At 43.9% G+C, this 23,054-nt stretch overlaps 1 protein-coding gene across 3 annotated transcripts in view; it reads left to right on the top strand.

Moving 5' to 3' along the window:
* LOC115110187 (tyrosine-protein phosphatase non-receptor type 4-like) overlaps nucleotides 1–23,054 on the top strand; it is a 127,678-nt gene that overhangs the window by 77,877 nt on the left and 26,747 nt on the right. For 2 of the 3 annotated variants that reach the window (XM_029635621.2, XM_029635629.2), the window contains exons 8-16: nucleotides 524–644; nucleotides 1,158–1,245; nucleotides 2,423–2,511; nucleotides 3,673–3,736; nucleotides 5,325–5,497; nucleotides 6,162–6,230; nucleotides 6,798–6,932; nucleotides 15,377–15,535; nucleotides 19,927–20,083. In XM_029635621.2, coding sequence (XP_029491481.2) covers nucleotides 524–644; nucleotides 1,158–1,245; nucleotides 2,423–2,511; nucleotides 3,673–3,736; nucleotides 5,325–5,497; nucleotides 6,162–6,230; nucleotides 6,798–6,932; nucleotides 15,377–15,535; nucleotides 19,927–20,083 — 1,055 coding nt within the window. The remainder of the gene's footprint in view (nucleotides 1–523; nucleotides 645–1,157; nucleotides 1,246–2,422; nucleotides 2,512–3,672; nucleotides 3,737–5,324; nucleotides 5,498–6,161; nucleotides 6,231–6,797; nucleotides 6,933–15,376; nucleotides 15,536–19,926; nucleotides 20,084–23,054) is intronic. The other variant, XM_029635639.2, reaches the window with a different exon arrangement.

The following is a 23,054-nucleotide window of genomic DNA, read 5'->3' on the forward strand; positions in this document are numbered from 1 at the left end:
TGAAACATGATGGAATGCTGCTGTTAATTTGGGTTAGTTTTGCGAAATCGGTGAGGCTGATCAAATTCGATCAAGAAATGCACTCCTGCTGAAGCCTCTGGCATTAGTGCTGTGTAGATATTTCTTTGCATAAATCCATAGGCAATTTACTGTTTAGTTTGAGCGTTGTGCTTCTTTTTTTCTTTCTGGTGATTACATCAATAACTGTGTATTGAATTGATGTGTTTGTCAGTGATAGTCGTGAGCCAGTGGTTTAGAGGTCCACTCATATGAATTGAGGCCCTTTCGCACACGACCGCAAGCTAATGGATCTAAGGTACTTAGCTACTGTAGAGGTTGTTGGAGCACCAAAGGCTTCTCAACCACTTGTCTCTTTCATTAATAGACATCATAACCAGGCTTTTGAGGTTATTGTTTGGTTTATCTTTCATATACAATATAAGCCTGCTGTTTTCTGCGTCATATAGGGAGTTGACTGTCTCTACTATTTGAATTTATTTGAGACTCTCTCTGCACTGTGTAGCTGAGCTGGGGGACTACAGTGATTCGGAGCATGCTCCTGGTTACCTCTCACAGTTCTGCTTCATCCCCAACCCGCCCCAAGGCTTCGACAAGGAGGTTACCAAACACCACCAACAGCACAGGTAGGGGCCCATCTTCACAAGACCATGCATACTCTCTTTCTGATCCAAGAAACAAAAGATGGCGCTGACCAACAGTCACCCTGTTTCTAGCTCCTAGTCAACTTTGCAGTATTTTTTTTTATTTACTCAGAACAGTTCTAGTACTATTACCTACATCCAAAAAGAACTTGTCTACTGCTGTACTAAGTTTGTATTGTGTCGTTTAACATTTACAGCATTGATTGATAGGAACTAGGAAGATGAGCCTTTCCGCTGCACTCACCACAACACCTGCTAAACTGTGTACGCGACCAATACAATTTGTTTGATTTTGATGTTCATACACAGCTGTATACTCGTTTTACTTGTCTGCACCAGCTTTCATAGCAGGGAAGGTTTCCATGGTTTTATTGAGTGAATTTCCGAGGAAAAGCGTGGCCTCACTGTACAGCTCCATTTTCTGTGCATGGGTTACTAGCTGTGGAGTTTGAGGCACCTTCCCTCTCTCATGCATTTCTCGGTCTTCCTCCTCAGTGGCCTGTCTCCGGCCCAGTCAGAGTTTAATTACCTGAACACAGCAAGGACACTGGAGCTGTACGGAGTGGAATTGCACTATGCAAGGGTAAGGCTATTCCCCTGTGTGTCTGTGTGTGTGTGTCACTGCTACCGCATAAAGGCACTTTTCATAGCACCACTGACACCAATGTTTCATACAGCTGTGCCTTAAATCTAGAAAAGCCTGTGCTTTCTAACCCAGCAGGTAGAAATGTGTTGAAGGTTGAAATATGCGTGTACAGTAGTATATCATTCTAATGTACCGTCTGCGTGTTCCTCTGGCCCGTGCCGCCAGGGCCTCATGAAGTTAATGCTTTGGATTCCTGTACAGCTGAGGAACAGCAGAACCACTGAGCCTCGACGAGCCGTCTGTCTGTGTGTGTGTGTGTGTGTGTGTGTGTGTGTGTGTGTGTGTGTCTCTGTGAAGAAATACTAGCAGGGCAGAGCACTCCAGTGTCAAAAGGCCTTAAACTAATCCTCAATTGTACAGAGATTTCCCTCATTGTCTGATTAGACAGGCTCTTCTCTTTGCCCCAGAATGTGTCTGTCTGCATGCTTTTATGTGCTAGTTTGGGTGTCTTGGTGTCTGTCTGTCTGACTGTCTAGGTTTGCTTGTTTATGTCTGGATAATAGTTTGGTTCATAAGACAGAGCAGGTCATGTAGACAGTCCTGGTACAATGAGTCAAAGGCAGATCTAAAAAGAGGCCCCAGCCACCATTGTCCATCCAGCCATTTTTTTTCTCTAGAATGATCACCACACTTTGACAATTACAGTGGAGAGTATCAAGTTTTATGTATACAGCACATTTCATACATGGAATGTAACACAATGTGCTTTACAGGAAAAAACGAATAAAAGAACTATAAATAAAAGTAGAACTATTTACTACACAACAAGCATAAGATAATTTATTTTTTAAAGAATGACACAAAAGAGTGATTGTGCCCCATTTTAAGCTGCGGACAATTCCCCCTCCTCCCCCCTACTGATATCCGTCCCTAGCCACTAAGCGACTACTAGCGCGTGGGGGGGTACCCCCAACCAAAATGTAGCTTAGGGCTACCAAAAGGCGGCACTCCCCCCACCCCTGCATTAGGGGGAAAGGGTCTGTACACCAGCTCCCACCAGGCTTTGCCCACTGTCAGGGTACTTAGACTCTTAAGCCATCAATGTTTCTCGTTGATTTCCTTCCTTCCGGTGTTTCTTCATCCCAATCTTCCTCTTTCTCGCTCTCTGTTCCAGGATCAAAGCAACACTGAGATTTTAATTGGGGTGATGTCCACAGGGATCGTGGTTTACAAGAACAGGGTACGAATCAACTGCTTTCCCTGGTGAGTGACAAACTGAAGACTTGATTCTGATACAAGATGAGGCGATTTGTGAATCAGAGAATGAATTGGATCGCAGCTACAAGAGGATTGTTTGTGATCACAAATAGCATCCACTTTTGTAGATTGTGTTAGAAATTGAAATGTTCACTGTGTGTGTGAGAGTAGGAAGAGGATATGTTTTGTGTTTTTTCAGCTATATATCATCGACTTCAATCATCCAGGTTGCAGAAGCATTCAGAAAAGTGTTGAATAGGATTCTTCTAAGCACCTCACATGAGTGCTTTACATATTAATCTGTAAACCGCAGATGATCATTTCTAGGCTTTCATGTGAATTGTCTTGAGGCCCAAAGCTTTAATTCTTATAAATTCAGCCCTGTTGGTGGGGCTTCTGGAAGTGTGTGCCAGGGGTGGGATAGCATAGCCCAAATCCTGACCAGACGAGTGATAATCCAACACACTGACACACACACTTCCCAACCCCCACCCCCTACAAGCTCCTCACAGCACACACATCCCCATTCTTAAAAGCCAGCTGCTTGATGTAGCACATACAGCTCATTTGAAAATATATGGGCTCAGATGCTTTCCAGTCCGGCTCAATTTAGGGCTGCTAACAGTGGCACGTTTCATAACAGCTGTCGGCAACTGTCACGCAAAAATACTTTCTCCTATCGGCCACTCCCTCTCTGTTTGGCTCGCCTGCCCCTACTAGTAATAGGTGATGCATAACGTTACTCCTCTCAGAGAGCAGATCAGAAAGCATAGCAATCCAGTCACTCGGAACAGAGATGGATCAGAGAGTGAGTCGTGTGGATTCTAGCCTCGCTCCTATTTCTGTCTACAACGGGCTGACAAATTAGCTTTGCTTAGATGGGGCATGACTCACTGCCTTGGAGAGAGTGTGTGTGTGTGTGTGTGTGTAAGAATGTAAAATATATTTAGTTGAGCTATGAGTCATGTAGAAGTGGGAAAAGGGCTGAAGGGGGAAGGGAGGGTGAGGGAAGAGTGAGGATGGGAGGAGGGAGGGAGGGGATTAGTATTGATAGGGAGACATTTTAGTCAGCTTCTCTCTGCAGTGGCTCTAATTTGAGCCATGAAAGAAGAGGACCCTCAGCAGTGATACACATTGACGCATTTCTGTGGGTTTCTCTCCCCTCAGGTTGAAGATTGTGAAAATATCGTTCAAGTGCAAACAGTTTTTCGTTCAGCTCAGGAGAGAAGTGGTAAGTATTCAAGCCGTTGTTTCCACTGTCCTTCTTTTGACAGTAAAATGTGAGATTGGATCTGCTAGCAGCAATGTGTGTGGAGTCAGAGGAGTCTTTTACCCAGTGGACCACACTTTGTAGTGAACGCAGTCCCTAGGTTCCTATAAGCATGTGTGACCATGTTTCCCTGTCATAAGTGTCACCAGACCGGACCCAGTTCTCTGGCTCATCAGGGTGGAAACTGGATGAGTTTGACTAGACTAGCTGATACTGCTAATGGACTTAATGACCATCTACCACTGAATCAGGCCCTCCCCACACCATACCACAGGCATCCATATCAATCTGAAACAACTTTGCTTAGACATTAACAACACACTGCCCCCTTCACCCAAACCCAGCGTCCATATTTGTTTATTTGACTAACTCGCATGCTGGCATAATCACCGGCCTGCTCCGCCACTGACTGTCTCTGGAATCTGGGACAGCAGGACAGGAAGAGCTTGTTAAATGCTTATTAATTATGAAGAATAGATTTGTGGCAGCGAGAGGCAGTGAGCGTGATCTAAAACTGATTCGAAAGCTGCTGGCTCCCTCTCCATCTCCCTCCTCTCCTCTGTTCCGTTAAGCCCCATGATGGAACCATGGAATCTCAGGAAAAGATCCCCATCCACTCCCTCTATTTCCCCATCCACTCCCCTCTTCCCTGGTTCAATAATGGATGTGGTGTATTTCCAGAGCAGTTGAACTAAAAGCACTGTGGCCGTCAGCCAGCTTCCATGGTGTCACTCAGGCTGTATAATTCATGTGTGCATCCCAAATGGCACCCCATTCCATATTTAGTGCACTACTTTTGGCCAGGGCTCTGCCCAAAATAATGCAGTGTATAGGGAATAGGGTGCCATTTGGGATGCGCCCATGGACAGATGGGTAAGGCTGTTCACTGCCGGTCATGTGAGCACGGGTCACAGCACACCCTTTAAAAAGCAACAACAAACCAGGAAATTAATTTGCCCCTTTATTTATTTTTTTCTCCTGGACTAGTGAGTTGTCTCCAGTGAGCAAGAGAGTAACCCTACTTTATCTGACCTCATGGCGAGGCTAGGTGACCTCTAGTCTAATGTACATGATGATGGGGTTGTTCAGAGAACCTGCTCTTCCTTGAAGTTGTTTCAAGATGCAAGTGTGGATGGTCAGCAAACTCGCCTTTTCTGTTAGTACCCAAGTGGGACCACCATGTCTTCATGGCTAGTGGCGTGTGACATCAAGAAGACCCTCTGGGGGCTGAGGGAGGGGTATGGTGATGTTGTGGCAGCAGACAAGGATTAACCCCCTGCTGCCTGTCTCCCCCCTTCTGTGACCAAGACCTTGACTCAACACCTCCTCACTTCTGCTACTTGAGTCTCAGGCATGCGAAACACACACATACAGACTCCAACCCTAGGTCACAACGAACAAGGAGAATCATAGTACACAGTAAAGCCTATTGACCGAAAAAATGTAATGATCTGTGGGAAGGCGGTTACATACCAGCAGCTCGAACTGTATCTCATTTGTCATTATTGTTGTCACTTACTGTCATTCTCTTCCTTCCCTCCCTTTACAGAATGAGACCAGGGAGACGTTGCTGGGGTTTAACATGGTAAACTACAGAGCCTGTAAGAACTTATGGAAGACCTGTGTAGAACACCACACCTTCTTCCGTCTGGACCGACCCGTTCCCCCCCAGAAGAACTTCTTTGCCCACTACTTTACCCTGGGCTCCAAGTTCCGTTACTGGTAGGCGAAAATCCCCATTGCCACCCATGAGCATCTGCGTACACACACACACACACACACACACACACACACACACACACACACACACACACACACACACTGCCAGCCGCAAAACACTGTAATTGAAATGTCAACACAGGTTTGCTAGGTCACAATGACAAGTTCCATCAATCATCAGTGTTTGGGGAGTTACATTAGCTGTTGGCTATCGTGCTCTCATCTTGGAGAAAAGTAGTTGAATTATTAACCATGCCCCAGAACTGAGCTTGTTTTTCAAAATGCTTTTTATTTTTTGGGGGAAACGGGAGTTCTTCTATTATTCATTATGGACTCATTTCTCAGATGTAGTTTAGAAATAGTACAAACAAATGTAAACTGTTCACTGTTGAAATTTAAATACTTGAGTATTTGCTCTGAGCTGTGCTGTGAGTGGAGGTGATGAGGGGGCTAAAACTTCTGAGTTTCATCTTTCTAGATTGTGCTGTGACAAATCGGGGTTTTGGAGGTTTCTGAGACATGGTTAAAACAGAAACACGAAGGGGAGCGGAGTTTTTTATGCATTATTGAAGCGCATGTTTGGAAGTTAGGTGCTGCACAGCAGTTTAATATGTGGCTGAATGGTATTAAATGATCGTTGGATGTTGTTTGAACGTTGTCTCTGCAGCGGGAGGACAGAGGTGCAGTCGGTGCAGTATGGCAAAGAGAAGGGGATCAAGGACCGGGTGTTCGCCAGGTATGTAATGCACCACAACACTGTACTGTCTGTACATGTATATGAACAGATGCATTCTGAATGTATGTTAGCCCGCGTTACTGCTGGTAGGTCCTCTAAGAGTATGCTATAAGAGTAAGATAGTCTTAAATCTGTAATGCCCAAAGTCAATATAGGAAGTGATGGTGAACGAGCACCAACCTAATTAGTGTTCATTTACTGCCTTATTATTGCCCCTCTACCCAGAGGTGATGTAGGATGAATTAGTGGTGTTGATGGGCCAAACATAACATCCTAGTCTCACAGCTTATATCTTTATTTCTGAGCTGGGGCCTCAGTCAGCATCAACATCTGGGCTTAAGTCTGGATTGTTTCATAACTCTGGCTGTGTCTAAGATGGCATCCTATTCCCTATTTAGTGCACTCTTTGTCGGCCCTGGTTAAAGGTAGTGCACTATATAGTAGTGAATAGGGTGTCTTTTTTTCCCCCATCTCCTTTATCACGCAGTACTCCATCCCATTGGTCAGCAGTGTATCACTTTCTCCTTGGCTCGGTCATGTGATTGATTGTATTTCCTTTCTGAGTAGGTCTCCCAGTAAGCCCCTGGCCAGGAAGTTGATGGGCGGCACAGACTGGGAGGCTGTGAGCCGGAACAGCTTATCAGACGAGAGGCTGGAGACCCAGAGCCTGCCCACACGCTCCCCACCCGGAACCCCTAACCAGTAAGTTCCTGACACTACTCCTTATAGCATGTCCTAATATAATGCCCACATATCATGACCTTCGATAGGGCGAGACAGACGGTGCATTTGGGAAGTATTTAGACCCCTTCCCTTTGACCTAATTTTGTTGTTACAATTTTATTCTAAAATTGATTAAATTAATTGTTTTACTCATCAATCTACACACATTACCCCATAATGACAAAGCAAAAACGGGTTTTTAGAAATTTTTACAAATGTATTACAGTAATACCTTATTTACATAAGTAGTCAGACCCTTTGCTGTAAGACTCGAAATTGAGCTCCAGTGCATCCTGTTTCCATTGATCATCCTTGATGTTTCTACAACTTGATTGAAGTCCACCTGTGGTCAATTCAATTGATTGATTTGGAAAGGCACACACCTGTCTATATAAGGTCACACACTTGACAGTGCATGTCAGAGAAAAAACCAAGCCTTAAGGTCAAAGGAATTGTCCCTAGACCAGCAGCTCAGTGGTGTTGATGGTGCTTTGTGAAAGTTGACCTGTTTAAAGGTCTTGCTCACATCAGCTACGGAGAGCGTGATCAGTCGTCCGGAACAGCTGGTGCTCTCATGCATGCTTCAGTGTTGCTTGCCTCTAAGTGAGCATAAAAGGCATTTAGCTCATCTGTTAGCTCACGTCACTGGGCAGATCGTGGCTGCGTTTCCCTTTTGTAGTCTGATTTTTTTCAAGCCCTGCCACATCCGATAAACATCAGAGCTGGTTTAATAGGATTCAATCTTAGTCCTGTATTGACACTTTGCCTGTTTGATGGTTCGTCTGAGGGCATAGCAGGAGTTCTTATGAGCTTCTGGATTAGGGTCCTGCTCCTTGAAAGCAGCGCTAGCCTTTAGCTTGGTGTGGATGTTGCCTGTAGTACATGGCTTCATCGTTGTCGATGCACTTATTGATGAAGCCAGTGACTGAGGTGGTATACTCCTCAATGCCATTGGATGAATCCCGGAAGTCTGTGCAAGCAAAACAGTCCTGTAGTATAGCATCTGTAGTATAGCATCAGTGTTTTCTGACCATATCTTTATTGAGTGAGTCACTGGTACTTCCTGCTTTAGTTTTTGCTTGTAAGCAGGAATCAGGAGGATAGAATTATGGTCAGATTTGCCAAATGGAGGGCGGGGAAGAGCTTCGTCTGCATCTCGGTGTGTGGAGTAAAGGTGGTCTAGAGTTGTTTTTCCCTCTGGTTGCAAATTTGACATGCTGGTAGAAATGAGGGAAAACTGATTTAAATTTGCCTGCATTAAAGTCCCCGGCCACTAAAAGCGCCGCTTCTGGATGAACATTTTCTTCCTATAGTCTTATACAGCTCGTTGTGTGCAGTATTAGTGCCAGCATCGGTTTGTGGTGATAAATAGATGGCTATGAATAATATGGATGAGAACTCTCTTGGTAGATAGTGTGGTCTACAGCTTATCATGAGGTATTCTACCTCGGGTGAGAAATACCTTGAGATTTCTTTAATTTTATACATTGTGCACCAGCAGTTATTGACCAATACACACCCCCACCCCTCGTCTTACCAGACGTAGCTGCTCTGTCCTGCCGATACACAGAGAATCCAGCCAACTCTATATTATCCGTGTCGTCGTTCAGCCACGTCTCTGTGAAACATAAGATATTACAGTTTTTAATGTCCCATTGGTAGGATAGTCTTAACTAGTTGCTCCTACCCTCTACTTTTTTGAACATTTTGTTAAAAATCGCGCAACATTTCAGCGCCCTGCTACTCATGCCAGGAATATAGTACGTTCATATGGTTAGAATGTGTGGATAGGAAACCCTCGGACGTTTTTAAAACTGGTTAAATCACGACTGTGGCTATAACATAACGTGCGTTACATCGGAAAGCGCAGGAAAACCTGATCACAGAAAATGGAAATAAATATCCTTGCGCCACTTCCAGCAATTGTTAACAGTGAGCCGAATTAGATAAGACCGAGCATTCAACTCCCACAGCATCCCCATGTTGTCTAGAGTCTTGTGAATTGAATCATCTTTGATTCTTGGTTGAACCGAAACAGGGGCACCACTTACCTCCGGTCTCCGCCCAGATCATTCCGGAAGAGCTCTCTCGTGAAATTTTTTCCAAGACGACAGCTAATGATTTTTACATCGCCTACGGATGATTTTTTCGCTTATTAACGTTTACTAATACCTAAAGTAGCATTACAAACGTATTTCGAAGTGTTTTGTGAAAGTTTATCGTCTACTTTTTGAATTTTAAAAATGACGTTACATTGTGAAATCGCTGTTTTTTCGTTTATCACACAGTCTACATATAACGATATCTTGGCTTTATATGGCCCGATTTAATCGAAATAAAGACCCAATAGTGTTTATGGGACATCTAGGAGTGCCAACAAAGAAGATGGTGAAAGGTAATGACTGTTTTCTATTTTATTGTGCGGTTTGTGTAACGCCAAAATGCTAATTATTTTGTTTACGTCCCCTGCTGTGCTTTTGTGTTGTAGTGTATTGGTGCATGCTATCAGATAATAGCTTCTCATGCTGTCGCCGAAAAGCATTTTAAAAATCTGACTTGTTGCCTGGATTCACAACGAGTGTAGCTTTAATTTGATACCCTGCATGTGTATTTTAATGAACTTTTGAGTTTTAACTAATACTATTAGCATTTAGCGTAGCGCATTTGCATTTCCAGAGCTCTAGTTGGGACGCAAGCGTCCCAAGTAGAAGCAAGAGGTTAATTGTTTCCCGTGATTGCACATTGGCCAATAATACGGAGGGAAGTGGTGGTTTACTTACTCGTCGACACCTCATCCAGGAATACGTCTTTCCCGAATTGAATCCTTTGTTCGTACCCCCGAGGGCAATTGAACTTATTCCAGCGGCTGCTCCAAAACATCGCCGGTGGAGAAGAGGTATTTGGAGTGGACTTGTAGTCCGACTCAGGAGGCGTGCATACTATCCACTATCGAGTATATTACTTGCTAATGTACAGTCTCTGGATAATAAAGTAGACGAGTTCAGGGTGTGGATCTCCTTCCAGAAAGACATTTCACAGAAACATGGCTCTCTCGGGATATACTGTCCACGTCCATACAGCCATCGGAGTTCTCAGTTCATCGCGCAGACAGGAATAAAGAACTCTCCGGGAAGAAGAAAGAGGGCGTGTATGTTTCATGATTAACTTCTCATGTTGTCATTATGGTAACATACAGAAACTCAAGTCCTTTTGTTCAACCGACCTAGAATGCCTCAATCAAATGCAGACCGTATTTCCTCCCAAGAGAATTCTCTTCGGTTATAGTCACAGCCATGTGTACGCCTCCCTCAAGCCGATACCACGACGGCCCTCAAAGAACTACAATGGACTTTATTCAAACTGGAAACAACATATCCTGAGGCAGCATTTATTGTACCTGGGGATTTTTAACAAAGCAAATTTGAGGTAAAGTGTACCAGCGTTCTACCAACACATTGACGGTTACGGTTCAACAGGAAGTGTATAGGAGATTTTGTACCCGATGTGACTTTTAAAAATATACCCAAACCATAAACTGTGGATAGATGGCAGCATTCGTACAAGAACCACTGCATTCATCATTGGCAAGGTGACTGGGAATATGTCCGAATACAAACAGTGTAGTTATTTCCTCCGTATATCAATCACAAGAAAAACATCAGTACAGAGGCAAAGTGGAGTCACAATTCAACAGCTCCGACACGAGACGTATGTGGCAGGGTCTACAGACAATTACGGACTACAAAGGGTGTCCGCGACGTGGCTGGTTTTCCATCTTTCTTCACCCGCTTTGAGGGTAACACTGTGCCACCGACGAGGCCAGCTTCTAAGAACTGTGGGGGCTCATTCTCCATGGCCGAAATGAGTAAGACATTTAAGCATGTTAACCCTCGCAAGGCTGCCGGCCCAGATGGTATCCATAGCCGCTTCCTCAGAGCATGCCCAGATCAGCTGGCTGGAGTGTTTACGGACATATTCAATCTCTCCCTATCCCAGTCTGCTGTCCCCACTTGCTTCAAGATTTCCGCTATTGTTCCCATGAAAGCAAAGGTAACGGAACTAAATTACTATCACCCCGAAGCACTCACTTCTGTCATCATGAAGTGCTTTGGGGGGCTAGTTAAGGATCATATCACCTCTACTTTACCTGGCACCCCAATAGATTCACAGACTATGCAATCGCCTGCACACTGCCCTATTCCATCTGGACAAGAGGAATGCCTATGTAAGAATGCTGTTGACTATAGCTCAGCATTCAACACCATAGTACCCTGCAAGCTCATCGTTACGCTCGGGGCCCTTGATCTGAACCCCGCCCTGTGCAACTGTGTCCTGGACTTTCTGACGGGCTGCCCAAGGTAGGAAAACGCACCTCCGCTTCGCTGATCCTCAACACAGGGGCTCCACAAGGGTGCGTGCTCAGCCCCCTCCTGTACTCCTTGTTTACACATGATTGTGTGGCCACTCATGCCTCCAACTCAGTCATGAAGTTTACAGACGACACAACAGTAGTAGGCCTGATTACCAACAATGATGAGACAGCTTACAGAGAGGAGGTGAGTGCCCTGGTAGAGTGGTGCCAGGAAAATAACCTCTCAACCAACCTCAACAAAGCAACGTAGCTTATTGTGGACTTCAGGAAACAGCAGAAGGAGCACACTCCTATCCACATCGACAGGACCGCAGTGGAGAAGGTGGAAAGCTTAAAGTTCTTTGTCAGTGATGTGTACACCGATCTGAAATGGTCCACCCACACAGACAGTGTGGTGAAGGTGCAACAGCGCCTCTTCAACCTCAGGAGCCTGAAGAAATGTGGCTTGTCACCTAAAACCGTCACAAACATTTACAGATGCCCAATTGAGAGCATTCTGTTGGGCAAAATCACCACCTGGTACCGAAACTGCACAGCCCGCAAGGTTGGTGCGGTCTGCTCAACGCGTCACCGGAGGCAATCTACCTACCCTTCAGGACACCTAAAGCACCCAATGTCACAGGAAGGCCAAAAAGATCGTCAAGGACATCAACCACCCGAGCCACGGCCTGTTCACGCCACTATCATCCACAAGGGGAGGTCAGTACAGGTGCATCAAAGCAGGGACAGAGAGACTGAAAAACAGCTATCTCATCACACTGTTAAATAGCCGGCTTCCACCCGGTTACACAACACTGCACCACTGCACCGTTGCTGCCCTATATACAGTTGAAGTCAGAAGTTTACATACACCTTAGCCAAATACATTTAAACTTAGTTTTTCAAAATTCCTGACATTTAATCCTAGTTAAAAATCACTGTCTTAGGTCAGTTAGGATCAAATCAAATGTATTTATATAGCCCTTCGTACATCAGCTGATATCTCAAGGTGCTGTACAGAAACCCAGCCTAAAACCCCAAACAGCAAGCAATGCAGGTTGTAGAAGCATGTTGGCTAGGAAAAACTCCCTAGAAAGGCCAAAACCTAGGAAGAAACCTAGAGGAACCAGGCTATGAGGGGTGGCCAGTTCTCTTCTGGCTGTGCTGGGGTGGAGATTATAACAGAACATGGCCAAGATGTTCAAATGTTCATAAATGACCATCATGGTCAAATAATAACAGTAGTTGTCGAGGGTGCAGCAAGTCAGCACCTCAGGAGTAAATATCAGTTGACTTTTCATAGCCGATCATTAAGAGTATCTCTACCACTCCTGCTAGAGAGTTTAAAACAGCAAGTCTGGGACAGGTAGTACGTCCGGTGGATCACCACTTTATTTTAAGAATATGAAATGTCAAAATAATCATCTAGATTGATTTGTCTTTCATCACATTCCCAGTTGGTCAGAGGTTTACATACACTCATTTGGTATTTGGTAGCATTGCCTTTAAATTGTTTAACTTGGGTCAAACGTTTCGGGTAGCCTTCCACACGCTTCCCACAATAAGTTGGTTGAATTTTGGCCCATTCCTCCTGACAAAGCTGGTGTAACTGAGTCAGGTTTGTAGGCCTCCTTGATCGCACACACTTTCAGTTCTGCCCACAAATTTTCTATAGGATTGAGGTCAGGGCTTTGTGATGGCCACTCCAATACCTTGACTTTGTTGTCCTTAAGTCATTTTGCCACAACTTTGGAAGTATGCTTGGGGTCATTGTCCATTTGGAAGACCCATTTGCGACCAAGCTTTAACTTCCTGACGGATGTCTTGAGATGTTGCTTCAATATGTCCACATAATTTTCCTCCCTCATGAAGCCATCTATTTTGTGAAGTGCACCAGTTCCTCCTGCAGCAAAGCACCCTCACAACATGATGCTGCCACCCCCGTGCTTCACGGTTGGGATGGTATTCTTCGGCTTGCAAGCCTCCCTTTTCCTCCAAACATAACCATGGTCATTATGGCCAAACAGTTCTATTTATGTTTCATCAGACCAGAGGACATTTCTCCAAAACGTACGATCTTTGTCCCCATGTGCAATTGCAAACCGTAGTCTGGCTACAGTGGAGCAGTGGCTTCTTCCTTGTTGAGCGGCCTTTCAGGTTATGTCAATTTAGGACTTGTTTTACTGTGGATATAGATACTTTTGCTCCCAAGGATGAACCAGACTTGTGGAGGTCTACAATTTTTCTGAGGTCTTGGCTGATTTCTTTTTGATTTTCCCATGATGTCAAGCAAAGAGGCACTGAGTTTGAAGGTAGGCCTTGAAATTACATCCACCGGTACACCTCCAATTGACTCAAATGATGTCAATTAGCCTATCAGAAGCTTTTAAAGCCATGACATCATTTTCTGTCATTTTACAAGCTGTTTAAAGGCACCGTCAACCTGGTGTATGTAAACTTCTGACCCACTGGAATTGTGATTCAGTGAATTATAAGTGAAATAATCTGTTTGTAAACAATTGTTGGAAAAATTACTTGTCATGCACAAAGATGTCCTTACCGACTTGCCAAAACGATAGTTGTTAAAAATAAGTTTGGAGTGGTTGAAAACAAGTTTTAATGACTCCAACCTAAGTGTATGTAAACTTCTGACTTCAACTGTACATAGTTGGAATCACTGGCCACTTCAATAATGGAACAATTAAATAATATTAATATGTTTACATACTGCTTTACTCACCTCATATGTAAATACTGTATTCGATTCTGCTGTATTTTAGTCAATGGCTATATTTTATATATTTCTTTCTTCCATTCTTTTACTTTTAGATATGTTTGTTGTTGTGAATTGATAGATACTACTGCACTGTTGGAGCATTTCGCTACACCCGCAATAACATGTGACCAATACAATTTGATTTGATTTAGAGCCCCGAGACAGGATTGTGTTGAGGCACAGATCTGAGGAAGGGTACAAAAAGGTTTCTGCAGCATTGAATCCCCAAGAACACAGTGGGCTCCATTTTTAAATTGAAGTTTGGAACCACCTAGACTCTTCCTAGAGTTGGCCTCCTGGCCGATCTGAGAAATCAGGGGAGAAGGGCCTTTGACAGAGGTCCAGAGTTCCTCTGTGGAGACGAGGAACCTTCCAGAAGGACAACTGTCTCTGCAGCACTCCACCAATCAGGCTTTTATGGGAGAGTGGCCAGACAGAAGCCACTCCTCAGTAAAAGACACATGACAGCCCACTTGGAGTATGCCAAAAGGCACCTAATGATTCTCAGACCATGAGAAACAAGATTCTCTGGTCTGATGAAACCAAGATTAAACTCTTTGGCCTGAATGCTCAGCGTCACGTCTGGAAGAAACCTGGCACCATCCCTAAGGTGAAACGTGGTTGCAGCAACATGCTGTGGGGATGTTTTTCAGTGGCAGGGACTGGGAGACTAGTCAGGATCGAGGGTAAGATGAACGGAGCAAAGTACAGAAAGATCCTTGATGAAAACCTGCTCCAGAGCGCTCAGGACCTCAGACTGGGGTGAAGGTTCACCTTCCAACAGGACAACGACCCAAAGCATACAGCCAAGACAACACAGGAGTGGCTTCCCATCCAACCTGACAGAGCTTGAGAGGATCTGCCAAAGGTGCTTCAACAAAGTATTAAGTAAAGGGTCTGAATACTTGTGAAAATGTGATTTTTATTTTGAATACATTTTCAAAAACCTGTTTTAGCTTTGCCATTATGGGGTATTGTGTGTAGATTGAGGGGATTTAATCAATTTTTGAATAAGGCTGTAACGTAACAAGTAATGCGGATGAAGTCAAGGGGACTGAATACTTCCCCACTGTACATTGTGAGGGAATTCTAGTTCCAATACCTTCGGTAATGGTACTGACACATTTCATTGCATGAGTGAAAGGAATTATACACATGTAAGTGTTTCAGAGAGCTGGACAGAACATCATACAATCCAAATAAAATAGAAGTTTTCCAACTGTGGATAGTGTACATTAATTTGCTTTGATTACACACACAATCCTCCTAACCACTGATTTGTGTGTATGCGTGCAGCCGGAACTCGTTTGTACAGGAAGGGACAAGGATGCGGCCGTCGTCGGTTGGGCACCTGGTGGACCATGTGATTCACGCCTCGCCCAGCCTCCCTGTCTTCTCCAATCACAAATCCGCGTCCTCTACCCAGGCCAACTCCATCAGCCTCGACTCTTCCCCGTAAGTCTGCTGCCACACTCACTCCAATCACGAGTCAGCCTCATCCACTCAAGGCAACTGCATCAGACTGGACTCCACTCGTAAGTCTGACCCCTTGTGGACACTGGAAACACTGCAGTAGTGAGGAAGATGAGAGCGGTGGTTATGTGTAGCCCTGTTGACATGACTGCATGATCTGACCAGGAACAACTCTGGCCCCTAGTTATAGCCCGGTACAAGTGACTAGGCCTACACTGAAACAATATGTTCGTGCTCAGAGAAAGACTGTCAAACATTATAATGGAAGATCTCTCACCAGCTCACTCCCAAAAGAACACCACTATATAGTTGTTAATGAGGATGAAAGTTGGTGACAGTGCATAGATTCCACTGTTAAAGTCCCCACTAAAGCCGCTGTCTAAAATGTCTATGGGAGCCACATTAAATTGGACTTGACAGTTCCAGTGCCATGCTGTCTACGCCGACTGCTGAAACAGCTGATTTTTAACGGTTCGCCTGTGGTCTGTGGCTTACAATTACAGTTCACACCCTTTCCCAAATGTCATTTAATGTTCTTCATTGGAAACAGAGACTTTGAACACGGGCTGTAAAAAAGTGAAGTGTTTACAGCTCTGGGGGCATGGAGGGGGTTCGGCAGGGCTGGGATGGAACAGGGTGGGGGTGGGGGGTGATCAACACAGTACTAGTAACAATAATAATGCCTTTGGCCTGTCTGACTGGGATCTGTATCACCCTCTTAGGTCAAAATGCCCGTGACTCTAGTCTACTGCAGTGTTGGTCCACTGATATCTGAGAGTAGCCTAACCCCTAGTGTCTTTGACTTAGAGCCATATACCCCTCTTAGGTCAAATTGTCCTAATGGTTCTGTTAATGCAGTGGTGGTTCACTGACATCTGAGAGTAGCCTAACCCCTGGCCTACTAGGGTTGGGTTGCCCTGATGAGTGGGGCTATGTTCAACTTGTAAACCCAGCTCTGGCCTCAACCTGTCCCGCTCCCAGCCTCTGTCGTCCCTCTGCTCGACATCCCAACCTTCAGCCATCCCTGTACTCCAGTTCCTTTGGCTGTTATGTTCTTCGAGATGCCTTTCAGAGTTCCAGTAACTGTTTATTATTAGGCCAGATTGGGTAAGTGCCACTAGGAGTGGAGGACGATTAATAGCCTGTCTGTCGGAGTCTCTCCATATGTTACTGTCTTATCTTAGAGCAGGAATGTTTTTTATATGTTCTGCTGTGTTATCTTACCAAGAACTATGTCACCAGCATTAGTACAGATACTGCACCTGTACTGGGAATGGAGGGAATAGTTCTGACATGTACATAATCCCTATTTAAGCTATGCATATGCACACAAACATGCCTGCACTCACCATATATACTTTCGCTCCCCATTTCACTCTCATTTCACTTCTGCATTCACACACAAGCACACGCGTACATGCACACTTGCACACACCCACATTCCGTGCCAAGCCATTTGCTCATCTCTTTTGTCACTGACCCAGAAGATGACATAACCACCTGCTCACTATTCCTGAGAGATCACACATCATTGCTATATCCAGTGACACACACACACGCACATAGATTCTCTCTCCTGCTCTCTCAAAAATAAACATAAAAACAACCATATTCCCTGTCACGTAGCCTTAGCTCAGTGAGGATAAGGTTTCAGGCGGTTGAAACCAAAGCATAGCAACCAGGTCATGTAATACCTCCCCATCTACAACTTGATCTGTAAACCAGGAAAACATCCCACTACACTGTCACTTGAAAGGCGGCTGACCCTAGACTGTCCTTTAAAGAATAAAGAGAATATTGAACTTTCCCTGACTTTACGGTCATTGTGAAAAAGGACCGCAATTGTAGCGCGTTATATCTTATTGTCTTGATGTAATTAGCGGAATACACCAATCTGTTTTTGTAAAGCTAACCATCCAGCATTTCAGACCAAAATAGTATTTGATAGTGTGTTACGTTGCGTCTCCCTGTGGTCAGTGAGCAGTAGTCCTGCCCCTCTCCCTCCCCCAGCCCTGTGGCTGGTGTCAGCATAGTGTCTGTTTATGTTGGAGAGGCCTGTCTGTCCTTCCTGCAGGGTCCCCCTCCGGACCAGCCCAGTGTCTCCTGTGTTGTGACACCAGCCCGGCATACAGGACGCTAAACAAAGACAATGTGCTGTGACTGGCCATGACTGGCCTCTACTCCCCCTGGGCCTCCTGCGAATTATGTGGTTGAATGACTAGGATGGTTAGGTACACTATAACACACCCCCATTGTGACTAGGTGGGTTAGGCACACAAAGAGCCATATACTGTATAAAAGTTCAGCCACGTTTTAGCACGGCTGCCATGTTGGAGGCTTTATTCTTTAAATGTTTGGTGAAATTCTGTGGTTACCCGCTTTAAACAAGCACAACATAGCAGCGTATTTAAGACATTTTTATTGCGTTGCTTTTGGGATAATGTGTATCCTAGTCTGTACTGTGTTGTGGTGTCAACAAATTGCATATCTGCATTTAATGGACATCTTCATAGTTTTCAAAACCTATCAGAAATAAGACCAACGTGGAAGCGGCAATTATCACTTAGCAACGACTATCGAGAAAGTGGCGGACAGAAACCGCATTGGACCAACTTTGTGTGTGTACAGTTGAAGTCGGAAGTTTACATACACCTTAGCCAAATACATTTAAACTCAGTTTTTCACAATTCCTGACATTTAATCCTAGTAAAAAGTCCCTGTCTTAGGTCAGTTAGGATCACCACTTTATTTAAAGAATGTGAAATGTCAGAATAATAGTAGAGTGATTTATTTCAGCTTCGATTTCTTTCATCACATTCCCAGTGGGTCAGAAGTTTGCATACACTCAATTAGTATTTGGTAGCATTTCCTTTAAATTGTTTAACTTGGGTCAAACGTTTCGGGTAGCCTTCCACAAGCTTCCCACAATAAGTTGGGTGAATTTTGGCCCATTCCTCCTGACAGAGCTGGTGTAATGGAGTCAGGTTTGTAGGCATCCTTGCTCGCACACGCTTTTTCAGTTCTGCCCACACATTTTCTATAGGATTGAGGTCAGGGCTTTGTGCGGCCATTCCAATACCTTGACTTTGTTGTCCTTTAGTCATATTGCCACAACTTTGGAAGTATGCTTGGGGTCATTGTCCATTTGGAAGACCCAATTGCGACCAAGCTTTAACTTCCTGACGGATGTCTTGAGATGTTGCTTCAATTTGTCCACATAATTTTCCTCCCTCATGAAGCCATCTATTTTGTGAAGTGCACCAGTTCCTCCTGCAGCAAAGCACCCTCACAACATGATGCTGCTACCCCCATGCTTCACGGTTGGGATGGTGTTCTTCGGCTTGCAAGCCTCCCCCTTTTTCCTCCAAACATCACCATGGTCATTATGGCTAAACAGTTATATTTGTGTTTCATCAGACCAGAGGACATTTCTCCAAAACGTACGATCTTTGTCCCCATGTGCAATTGCAAACCGTAGTCTGGATTTTTTATGGTGGTTTTGGAGCAGTGACTTCTTCCTTGATGAGCGGCCTTTCAGGTTGTCAATATAGTACTCTTTTTTTACTGTGGATATAGATACTTTTGACTCAGTTTCCACCAGCATGTTCACAAGGTCCTTTGCTACTGTTCTGAGATTGATTTGCACCAAAGTACGTTAATCTCTAGGAGACAGAACGCTTCTCCTTTTTGAGCGGTATGACGGCTGCGTGGTCCCATCGTGTTAATACTTGCATACTATTGTTCGTACAGATGAACGTGGTACCTTCAGGCGTTTGGAAATTGCTCCCAAGGATGAACCAGACTTGTGGAGGTCTACCATTTTTTTTTCTGAGGTCTTGGCTGATTTATTTAGATTTTCCCATGATGTCAAGCAAAGAGGAACTGGGTTTGAAGGTAGGCCTTGAAATATATCCACAGGTACACCTCCAATTGACTCAAATGATGTCAATTAGCCTTTCAGAAGCTTCTAAAGCCATGACATCATTTTCTGGAATTTTCGAAGCTGTCTAAAGGCACAGTCAACTTAGTGTATGTAAACTTCTGTTCTTCTGCTTTAATAACTCTAACCTAAGTGTATGTTAACTTCCGTCTTCAACTGTATGTATGCATGTATGACTCTGGGTACACAGAATAACACACACCCACTGTGTCTCCCTGTTGGAGAATGTACTGTAGCAGCTCTGCTTTGCTATTGGCCACAGGGGCAACTGGAGTCTCAGCTAAACCAAAAACTCTGATTCGCTCAATGGCTTACTGAGTTCTGTTGGATTTTAGGAAATGGAACATATCTTATCTTGAAAAAGGATCAATGACTTCACTGACTAACAGACAGAAGGTAAGGTACCATTAGCTAACACGGTCTCTCTCTACAGATCCCCAGAGACAGTAGATGGTCAGCCCCCGGCCCTGCCTCCCAAACAGTCCAGGAAGAACCTGAGCCAGATCATCCAGGACCACTCCCAGCAGAGTCTCCTTGACAACCACATCAATGAGATGTACGACATCCCCATGGCATCCGACAAATCCACGGTAAGACCACCCATAGACTTACAGGTAACTGACAAAATAAAGGTAACGCCAACATAGTGTCCTAATAGGGCGTTGGGCCACCACGACCCAGAACAGCTTCAATGCACCTTGACATAGATTCTACAAGTGTCTGGAACTCTCTTGGAGGAATGCGACAGCCTTCCACATGAAATTCCATCATTTTGTGTGTTGTTGATGGTGGTGGAAAACGTTGTCTCAGGCGCTGCTCCAGAGTCTCCCATAAGTGTTCAATTGGGTTGAGATCTGGTGACTGAGAGAGCCATGGATATCCGGTTTACGTCGTTTTCATGCTCATCAAACCATTCAGTGACCACTCGTTAGTACCGAGCGATAATTTAAAAAAAAAAAAAACGTATTAACCAACTAACTATTAACCAGCTAACCATTTTTTTTTTAAACAACTAATTGACCAACGTCCGTTCAATAATTTGAATTCCATTTCGTTAGATTTTTCTCTGAGCTCGATGTGCAGTTTCTGTAGCGATAAAGTCGAATGAAGCCTGAACTGTGCAATGTAGTTGGGAATTCCAACAGGCCAATATTCTACAGTTTTGTGCAGAAAACTTGGTAATTAACTATAATGACCATGATCCATTGCGCGTCTGCTTAAACTTATCTGGTCTGTGCGGAGCAGAAAGAGAAACGAAAGAAAGCTTGATCGAGAGGATAGAAAGCAGTTGCTTTGAGCTTGAAAGTACATGATCTAATTGATTTGATAGTTTGTATTCAGCAGTCATAAAAGTATGCCTTATTTACTTTGAAGAACTACTAAAATAGTGATTTTTGTCAGACATCATAGGCAGCAACTCTATAGAGATGTCTGGGAATGAAATAATAGTCATGAAATAAAACAAGTGTTTTATTAAAGTGTATAAGTCATGTAAATAAATGATTAAGTGATGAGCAGTAATAGGCAGTCACTACCATCATGGGACGTTTAGTAATTGTTTTATTCAGTGTTACAGCATTCAAGCCACACAATGCAGTGCATTTAAAGTGGAACTGACAGTATTGAACTATTTTGCAGATATAAAAGACAATCATAATATCAAGTCAAAAAGATCAAATTCCCAGTTTGTGCTACTAAACTGATGTTTTTAAAATAGATTTAAAAATACTCAATGTTCCATGATGCACATGAAGGCATTGCTGGGGGAATAGATTGAATGCAGTTCAATGCATGATTTAATATAATCCACCAATACATTTGTTGGTAGTAACATTATTTTGGACTATCAGGTTGTAATTCACATGGCCTAGTGCATTGTTTGCTGCCTCCATTTGGGATGCACTTTTTCAGTTTCAATTCCTTAATATTTTGGACAGAAACAGACGAATGTAACTAAGGCTGGGAATGTCAACACAATCAAACTAGTAAGCGCAATGATCACAAGTCAGTCAAAACATTGCTAATAGGCTAGCATATCTATTTATGTAGCAAGCAAAAAACACAGTAACATTAGCTAGCTAGATGCAAGTCCCATGATGCTAGTGACTGCATATTACTGCTTATCACTTAACCATTTATTTGATGACTTTCTTATTTAATTCCCAGTCATCTCTATAGAGCTGCTGCCTGGAGGAGTGGTGAGTGAATTACTTTTCCCTGATGTCGTTTTTTTGGTGGCTATACCCAGCTAGAGATGCAGGTGCCATTTGGTTAGCTAGCAAGAACTTGAGCGACTGTTATCCAGTTAGGGTGAATTTACGAACGCAATAGATATGCTATCTACTCTAGCACTGTCGTCTTTAGTGTCCCAGAGCACAGAATAACTGATGAATTTAAGAATGCGCAACACCCGCTGAAAATGACCGGTGTCAGTAAACGTAGGTAATAAAATGATTTGTTAGTCACAAACGCTCTAGATAACATGTAAACAGCCTAGCTAACCAGCTCTGCTAGGGCGAGTAAAATGGTCAGTGAGGTTTTCTGTAAGTTGTATCTAGAGGTAGTTATATAGCAAGCTAGCCAACTTTAGCCAGGCAGGCAAGCTGCAGAAGGACGAGTAGACTACAATTCCCCATTGTTTATCAGTGCAATTTTGAGAGGGTTTATCTAATGTTCCTCTGTTATATTTTCGCTCATCTTTTTCTGACTAGCATTAGATTTTTTCTCGTTGATGTTCATAACTGAGGGAGAGAGCCTACCTTCTCATGGTTGTTTGATCAATAGGATTGTAAAGTTCCCAAATGTAAGATGACTACCGTGGTGTTTACATATTTGCAGAAATCCATTCTGGTGTATTTTCTGACTTTTGGGGAATGTATTGTAATGATCTAAAGTCACCCTGTTGCAGCTGCCTGTAAACACACAGTCCAGTTCAAAGTGAATGATGGCAGGCGTGTGTGCCAAATGGCTTGTTTGCATGACAAAGTGAAAACATGTTTTTAGAGATGTTTGCAAATTTATAATAAATAAAAAACAGAAACCTTATTTACATTGCTGAGACTTGAAATTTTGCTCAGGTGCATCCTGTTTCAATGGATCATCCTTGAGATTATTTGTACAACTTGATTGGAGTTCACCTGTTGTAAATTCAACTTATTGGACATGATTTGGAAAGTCACACCTGTCTATATAAGGTCCCACAGTTGATAGTGCATGTCAGAGCTAAAACCAAGCTATGTGGTCAAAGGATTTGTCCGTAGAGCTACGAGACAGGATTGTGTCGAGGCACAGATCTGGGTAAGGTTACCAAAAAAAGTTTTCAGCATTGAAGGTGCCCAAGAACACAGTGGCCTCCATCATTCTTAAATGGAAGAAGTTTTGAGCCACCAAGACTCTTCCTAGAGCTGGCCGCCTGGCCAAACTGAGCAATCAAAGCAGAAGGGCCTTGGTGAGGGAGGTGACCAAGAACCCTATGGTCACTCTGACAGAGCTTTATAGTTCCCCTGTGGAGATATGAGAACCTTCAAGAAGGACAACTGTCTGCAGCACTCCACCAATCAG

The sequence above is a fragment of the Oncorhynchus nerka genome, linkage group LG3 (genome assembly GCF_034236695.1).
Source record: "Oncorhynchus nerka isolate Pitt River linkage group LG3, Oner_Uvic_2.0, whole genome shotgun sequence".
Taxonomy (NCBI): Eukaryota; Metazoa; Chordata; class Actinopteri; order Salmoniformes; family Salmonidae; genus Oncorhynchus; species Oncorhynchus nerka.